This window comes from Labeo rohita, chromosome 13 (assembly GCF_022985175.1).
Source record: "Labeo rohita strain BAU-BD-2019 chromosome 13, IGBB_LRoh.1.0, whole genome shotgun sequence".
In the NCBI taxonomy this organism is placed as follows: Eukaryota; Metazoa; Chordata; class Actinopteri; order Cypriniformes; family Cyprinidae; genus Labeo; species Labeo rohita.
In genome coordinates this window covers 34,115,934-34,134,496 of record NC_066881.1, presented here as the reverse complement: position 1 = coordinate 34,134,496, position 18,563 = coordinate 34,115,934, and the positions used below count along the sequence as shown (strand labels likewise).

The 18,563-nt window shown below is 33.4% G+C and overlaps 1 protein-coding gene across 3 annotated transcripts in view; it reads left to right on the top strand.

The window, feature by feature from the left end:
* The window catches only part of arid4b (AT-rich interaction domain 4B), an 86,604-nt gene that overhangs the window by 65,397 nt on the left and 2,644 nt on the right, over nt 1-18,563 (top strand). For 2 of the 3 annotated variants that reach the window (XM_051125808.1, XM_051125809.1), the window contains exons 17-23: nt 4,374-4,556; nt 8,557-8,641; nt 9,199-9,403; nt 11,865-13,058; nt 15,049-15,159; nt 18,067-18,261; nt 18,354-18,500. In XM_051125808.1, coding sequence (XP_050981765.1) covers nt 4,374-4,556; nt 8,557-8,641; nt 9,199-9,403; nt 11,865-13,058; nt 15,049-15,159; nt 18,067-18,261; nt 18,354-18,500 — 2,120 coding nt within the window. The remainder of the gene's footprint in view (nt 1-4,373; nt 4,557-8,556; nt 8,642-9,198; nt 9,404-11,864; nt 13,059-15,048; nt 15,160-18,066; nt 18,262-18,353; nt 18,501-18,563) is intronic. The other variant, XM_051125810.1, reaches the window with a different exon arrangement.

Genomic DNA, 18,563 nt, shown 5'->3' with positions numbered 1-18,563 from the left:
TATGCTGATTCGCTGCTCAAGAAACATTTCTGATTATTATCAATGGTGAAAACAGTTTTGGTGCACAATATTTTTGTGAAAACTGTGATGCAGTTTATTTTTCAGGATTTACAGATGAACAGAAAGTTCAAGAGAACAGCATTTATTCAAAATAGAAATCTTGTGTAACATCACAAATGTCTTTACTGTCACTTTTGATCAGTTGAATGCATCCTTGATGAGCGAAAGTATTAATTTCTTTAAAAAAAAAAAAAAAAAAAAAAAAAAAAAAAACTACATCTACTCAAGTCAATATAATCAGAGGTTGGTTCTGAATTATTCTGGCACTGTTTTTGTGTTCCAATCTGTGATTTGGGGTTTTAGTTTTTGATTTTTACAATTCAGGTGTGACTTTGAAGCGATGGACTGACTAGTTAAGCTCTACCACTGCTGCCCTTCGCTGATTAAAGTGTTTCCTGACGCTTTCTGCTCTCTCATATCATGCCTTTAGTGTTCTGCTGTGTTGTTGTGAGATGTTCTGTGGATGAAAACACACCCTGATGCTGAGATCATGTGGAGATTTGTGTCTGGTTAGGGTTGGGAATCGAGAAGCCGTTCTGTCTCCAAAAAAGAAAAAAAACTCTTAAAAATAAAGGTTCCAAAAGTGGGTTTTTGCAGCAGAGCTGTAGAAGAAAAGAACCATTTATCTTAGTGTCAAGAACATTTTAATATTCTAAAGAACACTTTTACACGATAAAGAACCTTTTGTGGAATGGAAAGGTTCTGTGGATGTTAAAGGTTCTTCATGGAATTATGGATGCCAAGAAAGATCCTTTATTTTTAAGAGTATAATGGAATTATGTAAGACTTACGTTTCCATTAATGTTTCATAAATGGTTTATGATCTCATAAGCTATAGAACTGATTTGGTTTAATGGCTCTCTTTACTCACTTGCAGGTGTTTAGTCATGTTGAACTCTGAACTAACTCAGCAGTACTAACAGAATCATGAAATCACAAGGGAATATTTCATCCAAAAATTAAAATTAGCTGAAAATGTCCTTACCCTCAGGCCATCCATGATGTAGATGAGTTTGTTTCTGCATCGTATTTGGAGAAATGTGTCATTCCGTCTCTTGCTCCCCAATGGATCCTCTGCAGTGAATGGGTGCCGTCAGAATGAGAGACCAAACAGCTGATAAAAACATCACAATAATCCACAAGTAATCCACACCACTCCAGTCCATCAATTAACGTCTTGAGAAGACAAAACAAACAAATTCATTTGCTTGTAAGATTTCTCTCCTGTTTCAGACCAGACCACTGTTTCACTGGAGGAAGTGTTATTATGAATTATGAATGCACATTTTAGCCGGAAACAATAGTTTAAAGTTAAAATCGTCTTTATGATGGTTTTGTTTCTTACAAACACACTGCTTTTGGCTTCTCAAGATGTTAACTGATGGACTGGAGTGGTGTGGATTACTTGTGGATTATTGTGATGTTTTTATCAGCTGTTTGGACTCTCATTCTGACGGCACCCATTCACAACAGAGGATTTATTGGTGAGCAAGTGACGTAATGCTGCATTTCTCCAAATCTGATGTACAAACAAACTCATCTACATCTCGGATGTCCTGAGGGAGTGCACATTTTCAGCTAATTTTCATTTTTAGGTGAACTGTTTCTTTAAGGAACTGAAATCATTAAAACACAACTATTCGATTTCTACAATTCCCTCCTCTACTGCTGGTCTTTAGTCCATGAGTGAAATCTGGTTGCGTTGACTCTGATTTGACTGCCTTTTGAGATTAAACCTGCCTAACTAATCCAATCTTCTTGAGTTAGTTGGTCGTCATAGATGCTTTTCGCCGCCGTCTCAAGGATCATCCTGCAGTGGTGGTTTTCCAATGATGCTTCCCCCCTCCATTTTCCGTATTGTTTTGCTCAGAGTGAATCAAATAACTATGTGGAACCAGGGTCCTGCCTAGTACCAGCTCAGTTGTTGCATCACTAGTTGAGTTGTCTGCTGCTAACTAACCAGGGTTGTCTCTCGGTAGAAGTATCCACACTATGAAGTCACTACAGCGGTGGAGCGGTAGGGTTGAGTGTGCTAACTGTCTAACGTGGCTTCCTCTCTGCTCTCTAACGTGATTGTGATTTGCCCCTTGCTGAGCTTCGCTGTGCCTCTCGCTGCACTCTGACCCTTTCCCTGTCACACGCACACATCCTGAACTCAAGTTCAAAGTCACATTTGAAATATCTTTAAGGTTAGAAATACCATTTACTCACCCTTATGTTGGTCCAACACCGTATGACTGACTTTCTTCTGTGGGACACTAAAGGAGACGCTTAGCAGAATGTTCACACTGCGTGTTCATATAATGACCGCAGATTGTCAAGCTCCAAAATAGACCAAAAAACACTGTAGAGGTCATTTTAAGGTCTGTGTGATTATTAAGGAATTTTGTACAGTATTTGGCTGGTTAGCATGAGTAGTTAGTCGCTGCTGGGAAATGCCATAACTATCCCACAATGGTGCAAAATGCATATTTCTATATTTAAGGCCATTTAAAATGTTTTTTGCACTTTTTGCAAGCAACTTATTAATTGATAATATTTCACGGTTTCATTGTAGATGTTTCACCAGTCTCCAGTTATTTATTAATTCATTTAATTTACTTGAAATATATCATGTTTATTTGTGAATACATAAATTGGTATTAGTAAAAGATCTATATATTTTGTATATTTTCAAAATATATACTGTATGTGTGTGTCTTTATATGCACATAATAAATATGCACAGTACACACATATATAAACAAAAGCTTTTATTTTGGATGCGATTTAATTGATTAATCGTTGCCCAACACTAATATTTTGTATAGAAAAATATGTGTGTGTGTGTGTGTATATATATATATATATATATATATATATATATATATATATATATATATACATACACACACACACACACACACACACACACACACACACGCATATATACACACATACAATTGTTTACTAATTAATAAATTGTACTATAAATAATATTCTTTTTTTTATCATTTTTTATATTTTCAAAATATATATTGTATGTCTTTATATATACATAAGAAATATACACAGTACACACACATATATTGCATAAACAAAAACTAAACTTATTTTTAGTGCTGTCAAACGATGAATCATAATCACATCAAAAATAAAAGTTTTTGTTCATATAATATGTGTGTGTACTGTGTATATTTATTATGTATATATAAATACAGTCACATGCATAGATGTATTCAAGAAAAATATGTTGTTTATATATTAGATATATATGCTTATATATTAGTAATTATATGAATAAAACTGTATATATACATGTAAAACGTACATATTTTCAAAATATGTACTGTATGTGTGTGTATTTATATTTACATAATAAATATACACAGTACACACCTATATTAGGTAAACAAAAACCTGTATTTTGGATGCGATTAATAGTTTGACAGCATTGCTTTTTTTTTCTTTATCTTTTTATTTCTTTATTTTTTTTATTTTTAATTACTTATTAAATTATGTAATATAAATAATATTAATTAAAAAAAAAGTTTTAATAAGTAATATTTTATAATATTAGTATAAATAAGATTTAATATTGTAATATTTTATAATATGTCCTTTATAATGTGTTTATGTATTCAGATAAATATAAGTAGTTAAAATAATATAAATATTAGTATCAGTAGGTTTCAGTAGTATCCAACTATCTTTTTTCATCAGATTTTTTTCTGTGTATTTAAATATGCATACATTAATTTGAAATATAATGCTCACAGTTCATGTTAAAAAAAATTACCAATGAGCAAAGTTGGCGGTTATTATTTCCAACAGCCCTTATTTCAACTTTAGTTTTGGGCATATTATTGAATTCATAATTAATGGAATTCATAATGAAATGTGAAGTGTGAAAATGAGTATTTTGAGTACTTTGGGGTATTTTTTGGAGCTTGAGAGCCATATGCTTTCATTCCACAGAAAAGAACAGCTTGAAAACTTGACACGTTCCACATAAGAAATACAGCATGAAGGTGAGCAAATGCTGACAGAAGACTCATTTTTGGGTGAACTATTCCTTTCAATCAGGCAGTAGTTCTCAGCATATTCCAGGTTGAGGTTCAGACAGCCGGCTGATGACCCCATAATGTCTTCCTCCGCAGTTCTCATCCTATCAGGAGGATTGCTAGACTGATCCGACAGGGAAAGATGAGGATAATTAGATTTCAGGAGCACTAGGCTGAGACAGCGAGATCGCTTTGGGGAGGGTTTTTTGGGGAGGGGTTGGGGGAGTCTAGGGCCAGGAAACAGGAAGTACTGAATTGTCTTTCTTGCAGGGATGTCAGCAGTCAGGAGTGGGAGGAAGGGGAGGAGTTTGAGTGTTACCCTCCTGGGATGAAGGTGCAGGTGAGGTATGGGCGAGGCCGCAATCAGAAGACGTACGATGCCACTGTGAAAGAGTCAGACCTGGAGGGGGGAGAGGTGCTCTACCTGGTGCACTACTGTGGCTGGAACGTCAGGTAAGGCAGGACCCTGGGAACTCACGCCTAATTTGTTTGCATTTACCAAAAAACCTGGTAGCCCCAATCAGATTACGGTGCTGGAGTCAGAAAGTTTGCAGGGATGATGAGTTTTTGTAGGCCAAAACCCAGAATCTCCATTGTCATGAAGTAGGTGGGTTCTTTGAACAGGTTTTTGGTTAAATGTCAGTGGTGAACAAAAGCTTAAGATATTTTTACATCGGTTTTGTTGGCTAAAACCCAATAAAAGTGTATTTTCGCACTTCCGGTAGCATTGTCTTCAGTCAGTAATTTTATTGAATGGGTTTTTGGTAGGGATGCACAATATTATCCGGTCGATAATGGCATTAAATGTAAATATCGGCATCGGCCCGATATGAAAAATGATGCCGATATGTCTTGCCGATAAGAGGAGTAACTCGTGTTCTCTGGGTGTGCTAGCGATTAGATCAGGTTAGCAGTGTGGCTCATTCTTGAAGCAAAGTTTTGCCTGAATGATGATTAGGTTCACTGTTTTGGATCATTGCATTTGGGTCCTAATGCCCGTTCGGTAAGGAGTTTTAATTCCGTAGGGGGCGCTGTTGGCCTACTTCTATTAAAATGAAAGTAAAACACACAAATGACATTTAGACTGTTTTTGATTATATAAAGCAGTAGTTGATGTCAAAGTCGTGAGTATGTTTTGATTTAAAGGTCAGAAGATGTAGCTCACATGAATAGATAAAAATCACAAACATGACACTTGTAAATTAAATAATTTAATGTATACTGATTTATTCATTAATGTGTAATATGTTACTTTTTTAAACAAATTATGAGCTCTGGAAGATTTTCAAAAATTTTACGACTCTTTTGCTTTGGATCGTCTGCAAATGTTAAATCTTAAAATAAAATGTTAAGGTCAGCACTGCATTTTTCAAAAAAAAAAAAAAAAAAGTGCAGCTTCAATGTTTGCTTATAATTTCTGCACAGGAGACTTCGACTTGTTTCCAAACAAAAGGAAATGTGTGACCTTGGACCACAAAACCAGTCATAAGGGTCAATTTTTTGAAATTGTGTATATTGATATATTGGTATACTGAAAGCTGAATAAACACGTTTTCCATTGATGTGTGGTTTGGCATATGACAATATTTGGCTGAGATACAGCTATTTGAAAATCTGGAATCTGAGGATCCAAAAATCCAAATATTGAGAAAATCGCCAGGTTGTCCAAATGAAGTTTCTTAGCAATGCATATTACTAATTAAAAATTACGTTTTGACATATTTACAGAAGGAAATGTACAAAATATCTTAAAGGAACATGATCTTTACTTAATATCCTAATGATTCTTGGCATAAAAGAAAAATAAATAATTTTGACCCATACAGTGTATTTTGGCTATTGCTACAAATATACCCGTGCTGTGTTTATTTAGACTGTTTCTGTTTAATTAAAGCAGTAATTAATGTCATAAAATCATGAGTATGTTTTGATTTAAAAGTCAGAAGCTATAGCTTACATGAATAAATAAAAATCACAAACATGACACTTGTAAATTAAATAATTTAATGTATACTGATTTATTCATTAATGTGTAATATGTTACATTTTTTAAATAAAAAATTGAGCAATTTTTACAACTCATGCTTTAGACCATCTGCAAATGTTAAATCTTAAAATAAAATGTTAAGATTATCACTGCATCTTTCTGAAAAAAAATGCAGCGATTGATTACTATATTTTTTTTAAAGCTTCAGTGTACTGTCATTATAAAAGATCTGCATTATTGTTTAATTCTAACAAATAAGATCTTGTTAAAAACTAACCAAAATTAAAAATAATTTGCTTATAATTTCCACACAGGAGAGACTTGGTGTTGTTTCCAAACGAAAGGAAATATGTGAGCTTGGACCAGTTCTTAGCAATGCATATTACTAATCAGAAATTAAGTTTTGATATATTTATGGTAGAAAATGTAAAAAAAAATCTTCATGAAACATGATCTTTACTTACTGTGGTCCAGGGTCACATATATCGATATCGGCATCAGCCATCGGTCAAAATTATTTGAAAAAAACTGCATAGCGGATATCGGTAAAAAATGCAATATCGTGCATCCTTAGTTTTTGGTTAAATTCCTGAAGTAAGGTCTGTCGTGAACACAATTGCAAAAGATATTTTCATGTTGTTTTGTAGGTCGAAACCCAAAAACTAGCATTTTAGCCCTTCTTATTCCAGCAAGTCAAAGTCAATTGTTTTTTTTTTTTTGATGGGTTTTTTGGTTAAATGTCTGAAATTTGGTCTGTGGGAAACATAATCGCAAGGTATTTCCACATTCTTTTTTTTAGGCCAAAACCCAAAATGAACATTTTAGAGCACTTTCAGTTTCTGAAAGGTTTTTGAGTGGATTTTTGGGTCCATCATGAGAACAAGCTCAAGAGATTTTTGCATTTTTGTAGACCGAAACACAAAAATGAACATTTCAGCTCTTCCAATTCCATTGTACCAAAATGTCTGAAATAAGGCCAGTAGTAAACACATGCTCAGGATATTTTCACTCTATTCTAGGACATAAACTGCATTAGTAATACCACCGTGTGAGTTTTTTTCAAGCTTTTACGGATACTAACAGGTGGCTGAATGGCACTACAGAGTTTGTCGGGGACATTAAATGTCATCAGACAAACAGGAAAACTCATCTACTCCTGTAGATCAACTCAAACTTTCAGTGAAAATGTTTTTAAATTAAGACTGAAAGAGTTATCAAAACTCAATGGTGGTGATGGTGTAATCATGCAAGCATGGAGTAGTTTGTTTATAGCCTACATTTAGCTTTTTACTTCTGATGATTTTGCCGATATAGGCTTCAAAATGGTTTTTGTGAAGATTAGCATTAACAAAACATGTAGGAATAAAACTTCTGTTGGTCACAGAGCTTTTTCTGCAGCCAGTGGAAAAATCCTGTTGAAAAAACTGCAAACTTAAAAGTCAGCCTACAAAAATGCATCGTTGCTGCTTTGACAGACACGTCAAGTTTTAACATGTTCAAAATGTGTTTAAATAATTTCTATCCATCCAAAAGTAATAAATATTGATTATTTTACAGATCTAACGCCAAAAACAGCAGAATTTGCAGTTCTGCTCATAGATATTTAGTTTACTACTAAGTTCCTTTTAAAGATTTGATTTGGTCATTTTTGGCATTTAGCTCTTCCTGTGTGCTTATATTAAACTGGTAGTTTATGAACTCGACTTGGTATCAGCTTTGCTGTATTGAAGAGGTGCTTTCTAGTTTTGTGTGCTGACGTGGTGTCGTCTGACAGCAGTTCAGCTTAATAGAGCCTCTTATCATCGTTTTTCAAGTGGATAAAGAACATTTCTGGGTGGTGTATAGAAAGATGTCAGGTGTTCATTTGAGACATTATAGGCATTTTTGGCTTGTTTTCTGCGTCTGAGAGGATGATCAGAGACAAATAGAGTGTAAAAGTGCATTCACACTTATAGTGGTTTTCCTCAGCAGTAATGACCTGTATGAGAAGGTGGATCAGCTTTAGCATTCCCATTCATCTTAATGGCAGTTCTTCAGTCGCCATGTAACACTGAAGTACACAATCTTCTTCATTTCGGTTGTTCAGTTCTGGGTGTATGTTTTTCCTTCCAGCTCTCATTGAAAAGGAGTGATTATGGTTGCTTTGCCACTGCAAATAGCTGTCGGTATGGACGGCCCCCTAGAACTTGAGTATGTGTTGTGTGGACGTTTCTGATCCTGAAGCACATTTCTGTGTTGCTGACAAAAATAGCAAAGCAGGACCTTCTGAAAACCTTGTTGCGGCTTTGATGTTTTATAGTAGTCACATTGTCTCTTTTGCAGCGTTTTGTATATCTTGCAGTTGTGACTTGTGCAATGTAATATCTCTTTATTTGTGCATTGCATCTCATAATTGCAACAAAACAAAGTTTTGTAAGTTGTGGAGTCGTATTTAGTAAATGTTGACCAGTCTGTCTCTTTTAACAGGTATGACGAGTGGATCAAAGCAGATAAGATTGTCAGACCAGCCAATAAGAATGTCCCTAAAATAAAGCACCGCAAAAAAATAAAGGTACAATCTGATTGCCTTTGTTTTTGGGTTTTTTTTCCGGCATACTCAAAAGTTTGGGTTCTTTAAGACTTTTTAAATGTTTTGAAAGCCTCTTATGCTCACCAAGGCTGCTTTTATTTAATCAGTAATGCAATAAAAATTCTGAAATATTTTTACAGTTCAAAAAACTGTTTTCTTTTGCAATGTTTTGTAAAATGTAATTTATTCTTGTGATCAAATCTGAATTTTCAGCATCATTTTTTCAGTCTTAAGCATCACATGATCCTTTAGAAATCATTCTAATTTGCTGCTCAATAAACATTTATAATTATCAATGTTTTTCAATCTTTGTTTTTGTTGTTGTTGAAACACTAATACTTTTTATTTTTACAGAAAGTGCAAAAAATATTTATGTTGATAAATTTAATGCATCCTTGCTGAATAAAAGTATTAATTCTTTTCAAACAAAAAAAAAAAAATCTTACCGACTCCAAACTTTTAAACACTAATATATTCTTCATGCATATTCATATTAAGTGAAGTTGCATTGTTAATTTGCCGTTTTTGTTTAACCACAGAATAAAGCTGAACGAGAAAGAGACCGAATAGAGAGACTGACAGACAGAGAGGATCTTCCTTCATCCAAAAATCGCATTAACCGTTTGTCCAAACCGAACTCCGGCAGTGATGTTTTCTCCAAGATGGAGGAGTGTGGTGATAAAGGAAGCCAGCAGATGCCCGGCAAGCCCATAGAGATCACATCCATCCTCAACGGCCTCCCAGGTACCTCTTTGTTCACACTGCTTACTTAAAGATGAAGTGTGCCGTTTTTCAATGCTACAATACTTTCTTGTGTTTAGAGTAACTATACGTTTGTCATTGGTGAATTCACACTGTGATGCTTAAAAATAGTCTGTTTTAGCAGATCAACTTCTGAATCAACCAATCACATGAGTCTGGGGCGGGACTATCTGTATGTACAGACAATGGGAGAAAGATTAGCAGTGTGCTGCATTTGGAAAACCTCTTTGGAAAAAGTTATTGTTCTTGTCATTTTCTGTGTTCACATTTTGTTCCACTAGCAGCTGAAAAATGGCACACTTTATCTTTAAGCTTACTTGTTTACAAAAGGTTTTCTACAGTTGTGGAAATCTTGGTAATATTAGGTCATTTTAAAACTTGCAAAAAAATAATTGAAAAGTCACAAATTTCGTTCTGTGTCTAGTTACACAACCATTCAATTTTTTAAAAAGAAATTAATACTTTAAGCAAGTATGCTTTAAATGAGTTAGGTCTGACAGTAAAGACATGATTAAGATTAATAATAAATTAATACTTTTATTCTGTAAGGATGCATAATTAATTAAATGAATGTACAGACATCTATAATGTTGCAAAATATGTTTATTTCAAATGAACTTCCTATTCATCAAAGAATCCTGGAAAAAAGTATCCAGATAAAAGATTATCACATATATATGAACAAGCACAACTATTTTGAACATTGCTAACAATCAGAAATGTTTCTTGAGCAGCAAATCAGCATATTAGAATGATTTCTGAAGAATCACGTGACACTGAAGACTGGAGTAATGATGCTGAAACCTCAGCTTTGATTACAGAAATAAATTACATTTTAACAGATATTCACATAGAAAACACTTATTTAAAAGTGTAAAAATATTTCACATCTTAACAGCATGTTTAATCAAATAAAGACCCCAAACATGCAGTTTTATCAACTAGAAAGTGGATTTCTAACACTGTATTTTATGTAGGCCAAGGCAACATTTCTCATTTTTGTTTGAAGTTGAAGTACTAAAATAACTAAAATAATAATAATAATAATTGGCACAAGACCACGGGAACCAGATGAGTCCTCTGCGTCTGGCCAGAGAAGAACTGGCCCCCCGACTGAGCCTGGTTTCTCCCAAGGTTTTTTTTTCCTCCATTTGTCACCGATGGAGTTTTGGTTCCTTGCCGTTGTCGCCTCTGGCTTGCTTAGTTGGGGACACTTTTTCTTCACACGATATTATATTTTATTTTGTTGTATTTGATTAACTGCCTTACCTGAAAATTGAGTGTTTATTGTTGCCCTTTTGCATTATTGATGTACTATTTCCTATTTAATACTGTACAGCCGCTTTGTCACAATTCTGTATTGTTAAACGTGGTATATAAATAAAGGTGACTTGACTTAATAAATTAAACTAAATAAAACTCAAACGTAATTATTTTGAAGGATGATGTGACAATGACGACTGGAGTAATGATGCTGAAAATTCAGTTTGATCACAGAAATAAATTACATTTTAACATATGTTCACATAGACAGTTATTTTAAATTGTAATAATATTTCACATTTTTACAGCATGTTTAATCAAATAAATGCCACATAGGAGGAGTATAAGAGACTTATTTTTTCAAAACCTAAAAAAAAAAAAATAAATAAAATTCTTACAAATCCCAGACTGCAGTTTCATCAACTAGAAAATTTTGGTGGATGGTGGATTTCTAACTTTCGCAATTAAATAAAAATTAACTGACATAATTATTTAATGTAGGCCAAAGCAACATTTCTAGCTTTTGTTTGGTTTAAGTTAAAGTACTAAAATAACTCAAATAATAATAATAATTAACAGAAAAAAAAAAAAAAAGTAATTATTCTGAAGGATCATATGACACTGAAGTCTGGAGTAATGATGCTAAAAATTTAGCTTTGATCACAGAAATAAATTACATTTTAACAGATATTCACATAGACTACAGGTATTTTAAATTGTAATAATATTTCACATTTTTACAGTATGTTTAATCAAATAAACGCAGCACTGGATGAGACTTCTTTCAAAAACCTAAAAAAAAATAAATAAATAAATCTTACAGACCCCAAATGTAGGCTAAGGCAATATTTCTTATGTCTGTTTGTTTTAAGTTAAATTACTAAAAATGACTAAAATAATAATAATAATAATAAATTAAAAAATAAATAAAACTCAAATGTAATTTTTAAAAAAAACAAAAACAAACCACAAAATTACTATAATTAAAATGTTTACTTTATTAAAAAAAATAAATAAATAAATAAAATAAATACAGTCTAATTCAAAATGTTAACAAAAACTATAATAGCATATCACTCAGTCTAAAATAACACTGCATAAAAATTCATTAATCAAAAAGTATGAAATTTAGTACTGCAACGGAGCTCATATTTGACGGCCATCCCTGTGTTTCCCACAGGCTCTGAAAGCTCCACAGACGACAGTGAACGAGAAGATGACGGTGACGCTGATCACGACGAAGAAGATCATCCAGGAGGACGAGCGAGCCTTCGGAAGGCAGGTCTTCCAGAGCGCCCGCATACGCCACAGCACTGGGAGAGCGGCAGCCCGTCTGAAGCCTTCAAAGCTCCTGCGGTCGTGGAAGAAGATCCAAGCGCTCAGGACGGCCCTGAAACGGGCAAAAGGAAGTGCCAGTTCGAAGTGGAGGTCGAAGGTTCTGGCAGCAGAAGAAAAAAAACAGAAGGCCAAGGTGAACGCACTTTGAAAAGCCCAGCGAAAGGCAAAACTAGAAGCAGCAGAGGAGGAGATTGGCTGCCGAGTAGTTCACCTAAGAAATTAGAAGAACGAGGCCCGGTGGAGGATAGAGGCGCTCAATCGTGTAGCAGCTCTGAAGACGAAGCAGATCCTCCAACAGAACCACAAACCAAGGAAGAACCAAGAGGAAATCCTAAAACCAAGAGCTCACCTTCTAAGAAGTACAATGGAGTGAAGGAGAAGAATAAAAGCGGGCGTTCGGGATTTTGGGAGATCCCAGAAAAAAGAGCCAAAATATCCACAGGGATCGAAGAAAGGTCGCCCGGGTGTCGCACCAAAGGCCAGAAGGACGTGTGGTCCAGTATTCAAGTTCAGTGGCCCAAGAAGACCCTAAAAGAGCTGTTTTCAGACTCGGACACCGAGGCGGCCAACTCGCCTCCGCCCGCCGTAACGGCTCCGGACGAGCCTTGCGTCGAACCCGCCCGAGACGAGGAGATAAACGAGGACAAGCTGCAGGAGCATCCTAGCAGTGGCACCAACTCGGTTCTCAACACGCCTCTGACTACACCGGAGTCGCCCGCCGTGGGCGAAGGACCCGCTGAGGTTCTGGCTGAGATCAGAGCGCCATCGCCGCCGGCCGTGCCGCCCGCCAGTCCTCCGACCGTCTCTTTGCCGGCAGGACCTCTGATGGAGGAGCAGGCGGGGGGACGCAGCGAGTCGGACAGCAGCACGGTGGAGGTGGAGAGCTTGGGTGGAGAAATCCAGGAGATTCCTCAAGAAGAGGGGGCAGGTTCCCCTTCCAAGGCCTTCGATGGAAACCTGTCGTGCAACAGTAACAGCAACTGTAGCCTGACGCTCAGCAACAGCAGCCAGCAGGAGAGCGAGCAGAAAGCCAAAGGTATGTATTGTCGACTATATTATATGGATGTTCCTGATGCTTCCAAACTTTGTGTTTTGGTCCAGTGCTAAGTAAAAGTAATAGTTTTATTGATCAAGGAGTGACAATGAAGACATTTATAATGTTGCAAAAGATTTATCTGTGAATCCTGAAAAATAAAATGTATTACAGTTTCCACAAAAATATTGGGCAGCACAACTGTTTTTAACATTGATAATAATCAGAAGTATTTGTTGAGCAGCAAATCAGCATATTAGAATGATTTCTGAAGGATCATGTGACACTGAAGACTGGAGTAATGATGCTGAAAATTCAGCTTTGATCACAGAAATACATTAAATTTTATAATATATTCACACAAACAACAGATATTTTAAATTATAATAATATTTCACATTATTTCTGTTTTTACTGTATTTTTTGATCCAGTAGATGCAGCTTTGGTGAGCAGGAAAGTCTTTCAAAAAAATATATATAAAAATCTAACAGACCTAGATTTTTATATATCCAGATTTAAATATTTTTCCTATTAAATTATATTTCATTTAATTATTATAGTGAATTTATAAGTGACAGTAAAGACATTTATAATGTTACAGAATATTTCTATTTCACGTAAATGCTGTTCTTTTGAACTTTGTTGATTAAAGAGTCCTGAAAATGAAAATGTATCATGTTTTCTACAAAAATATTCAGCAGCACAACTGATTTCAACATTGATAATAATCAGAAATGTTTTTTTTTTTTTTTTTTTTTTTTTTTAGCAGCAGATCAGCATATTAGAATGATTTCTGATGGATCATGTGACAATAAAGACTGGAGTAATGATGCTGAAAATTCAGATTTAATCACAGAAATAAATTACATTTTACAATATATTCACACAGACAACAGATATTTTTAATTGTAATAATATTTTCAAATTTTTTAACTGTATTTTTGATCCAATAAATGCAGCCTTGGTGAGCAGAAGAGAAAAAAATCTTACAGACCTAGATTTTTTAGTGGTATTGTATATTATAATAATAATAATAATAATAATAATAATAATAACAATCTTTATTTTCTATAGTGCCTTTAAATGTAACTTCTCATAGCGCTTTACATAAGCAAATAAAACATCAAAATACACCATATGAAAATTATAAAATAAGCAAAAAAAAAAAAAAGAGAAAGTAATCATGCATTAAAACGCTTACAAATAAAATAATATAAAATTAAATAAAGAAATTCAAGTAAAAGCTGCCCTAAATAAATTAGTTTTTTTTTTTTTTTAATTTATGATATATATCCAGATCTAATTATTTTTTCGATTAAATTATTATTATTATTATTATTATTATTATTATTATTAATTTTATTTTTGGACAAATAAAATCAGCGAAGATGCAAGTTAATTTATAATTGGCCATGGGATGCCCATTTAAAAAAAAAAAAAAAAAACATTCTGAGGGTGCACACCAAGTTTTGAGAAATTCTGCCAGTAGGGGGCACTTCAACAACAAAAATGTTTGCTATAATTCCACAACCGTATGATCCATGAAGTTGAAAATTGGTCTGCCTCTTCTTTGATGGACGTCCTAACTTATTCTCTATTATGACGAGGCTACATTAAAAAAACATGACTGCCAGCGGCCAATAAAATTTCAGCAGTTAATAGCATCAAATCTGAATGGCCTATCATTACAAGATTGGACATATTTGTACATCAAGGTAAAACAAAAGCGTGTACCAAATTTTGTGAAAATCGGTCACAAGGTGGCGCAAGCAATTACATTTTAGCTATTAACTCATCAACAGTGCATGATTGAATCAAAAGTCTTTGTCCACTGCCCTGCGTCTCCTGTTTTTAAATGGAAAAATAACCTCTAATTGTTCCACTGAAGCCCATGTTGTGTATATTCTTTGAACCTTGACTATTTGTCAGTGCAAAATCTAAAAATAATAATAATCATCATTCTAAGAAATGCAGTTTTTGTCCGTCTCACAGCCTCGTCCAGTCAGAAGCGGCACAAAGAGTCTCAAGGCGGCGGAGCGTCAAAGAAACACAAGCGCAGTCATAAAAACCTGAGCTTACATCCCAAGAAGAACCGCAAACCAGGTAACAGAAAACGACATCTGTTAAAGTGTTCACGCAGGGCTTTTTGTGTTTTCAGGGAAGTCAACAGAGCAATGATAAGCTTCAGCACAGTTACTCAGGAGCTTTATTTCTACAAAGAGCAGTTCCTGTGTAATTCACTCTTCCTCTAGTCCTTCCAGATTGCCAACCTTTTATTTCTGCAGGGATGTGAGCGTGTTCAAGTGTCTCTGCGCGTCTATTTCTTTAGCGTTTGGAGTGTGTGTTGCAGCAGTGTAGCATCATCTGGTAAATCACCTGTGATGAAAAGAGCAGTAGGAGTTCAGTGACTTCAGTAACTCACTTTATGTGACGGCTTTTGTCTCCAAATTAAGTTATGGTTTGCTTACAATCTTCTGCCAATAAGTAATAATGTAATATTGATATTAGGGCTGCATGATTATTTGGGATTGCAACATGCTCCATCCATCTTCCCATATTTGTAAGAAGTGTTTATTAACGAAATAGGAAGTTTAAGGGCTTCCTGCATTATTATTATTATTATTATTATTATTTTATTTTTTTATTTTTTTGGTCAAAATAAAGTTTGATGGTATTACATTTGAATAAGAAGAAATTAAGATATTACTAATATCCATACATATTAGTATTGTAATTTTACAGCTGTAATGTAAACTATTTTTTCCCTCACTTTTTTTTTTTGCAGTGTACTACTAGATTTTTTTTAATGTTTTTTGTTTTATTTTGACTTTTTATTTGAAAATGTTTTATCATTTTATAATACTTTATAATATTTGAATAAGAAGAAATCAAAATACTGGTAAATGACCGTAAATATTAAAATATTAGTATTGTAATTTTACAGCTGTAATGTAAACATAACGTTTTTTTTTTGTTTTTTTTTGCAGCGAAGTTTGCTATTTTATTGCTATTTTATTTTGTTTTTTTTTTTTTTTTTAGGTTTGTATGTTTGTATGTACACTACCGTTCAAAAGTTTGGGGTCAGTACATTTTTATTGTTTCTTTTTTTTTTTTTTTTTTTTTAAGAAATTAATACTTTTATTCACCAAGGATGTATTAAGTTAATAATTAAAAGTTTATTAAAAGTTAATAATGAATAATTTACATTGTTATAAAATATTTATATTTTGAATAAACACTGTACTTTTTAAACTTGTTATTCATGAAAGAATCCTGAAAAAAAAAAAAAAAAATCACAGGTTCCAAAAAAAATTTGGCAGCACAACTGTTGATATTATCCAACATTGATCATTCTAATAATAAATCCGCATATTAGAATGATTTCTGAAGGATCATGTGACACTTAAGACTGGAGTAACAGCTGATAAAAATTCAGCTTTTCATCGCAGGAATAAATTCTATTTTAAAGTATGTTAAAATAAAAAACATTATTTTATATTGTAAAAACATTTTGCAATATTACTGTTTTTTTTCCTATATTTTTAATCAAATAAATGCAGCCTTGATGAGCATAAGAGACTTCTTTAAAGACTATTACAAGTCTTACTGACCCCAAACTTTTGAACGGTAGTGTGTGTATGTTTGTTTGTTTGTTTGATTGTTTGTTTGTTTGTTTGTTTGTTTGTTTATTTATTATTGTTGTTGTTATTATAAAGCCTAAAAACCAAGCATAGCAAACCTGGAATTTTTTTGTAAAGTAACTAATTTTTTCATGGTTTTTATTTTGTTTTATTTTGACTCTTTTTATTGTAAAATGTTTATTAATAAATGTTAATAAATTATTATAATTAAATTATTATTAAATATTAAGTTATTTCTTTTTAAGTAGTATATTTATTAAATTTTATAATAATTAAATTTTTAAACATTTTTAAACATTTAATGGTGTAACATTTGAATCAAGAAAAATCAAGATATTAGTAAATAGCCATAAATATTAGTATTGTAATTTTACAGCTGTTATCTAAACGATTATTTTCTATTTTTTTTATTTTCTATGTTTTGCAGTAAAGCATTACTATGATTTGCTAATTTGTTTTGTCTTATGTATTTTTTTATTTATTTTATTTTTATATAATAATAATAATAATAATTATTATTATTATTATTATTATTATTATTATTATTATTATTATTATTATATAGCCTAGAATGTTTTCGTAACTTTTTTTATTTTGTTTTTTGACTCTTTTTATTTTAAAATGATTAACAATAAATTTGTATACATTTTTATAATTAAATTATTATTAAATATGAAATTATTTATTTTTAAGTATTCTATTTATTGAATTTTATAATAGTAATAATAGTGCCGTTCGAACGATTTATCACGATTAATTGCATCCAAAATAAGGTTTTGTTTATATATGTGTGTACTGTGTATATTTATTATGAATATATATTTATATTTAAACATTTACATGTATTTACATGTATATATTTATCGTCATATAATTGATATTATATATAAATGTTTAACAAAACATTTGTTTTAAATATATACATGCATGTGTGTGTATTACACAGTACACACATATATATTGTGTACACGGAAACTTTTATTTCAGATGCAGTTAATCACGATTAATTGTTGCCCAGCACTAAATAATAATAATTGTTAAATTGTATTAAAATGATTTCAATTATTTAATTAAATCACAAAATCTATGGAAAGAATTATTAGTTTAATTCTGAATGTATTTAATTATAATTACTAGTTAGTATTAGCACAAACCCACAAAGTGCTTTGTTTTACTCAGACTAAAACTGAGAACTTGTTCATTTAAATCAAACTCAAGCAAGTTTTGTTTAACTTCATCTAATTGAATGTGATTATAAAAGCAAATGTAAAATGTTAGAAATGTAAAAAGTTTCCCCTCATGAAGAGGTGCAGTGTTGCTGATGGTGTATGTTTGTCTCTCCTCTCCTCTCCTCCGGGTGGCGCTGCAGCCCACAGCAGTGACAGTGAGGACCAGTGTATGAGCGAGAGCACTGCCAAATCCCCCACGTCCAAGAGCAGCAGCGATCTGAAGACAGCCATCCCACCCAAGTGCTCCGGCCGGACGCCCCCCTCAGGCCACAAGTACCACAAGCACGCCGACCCGGATCATTCCCACGGACGCACCAAGTGGAGCTTCCAGATGTGTAAGTGACACAAAGTGCTACAGATTCTCAGCGGTTTCTCTTTTTAATAAGATACCATTGACGCTGATTACCTTGCGCTCCCGTCCATCCAGCGGACCTGGAGAAGATGAGCAGTCTAGAGCGGATAGCCTTCCTTCAGGAAAAACTGCAGGACATCAGGAATCACTACCTCCTGCTCAAATCTGAGGTGGCCTCCATCGACAGGAGACGCAAACGCATGAAGAAGAAAGAGAGAGAGAGTGAGTGCTTCCAGCTCGCAGCTTCATTCATCACCTTTGCATTTGTGTTGGGCTTATTTCGTC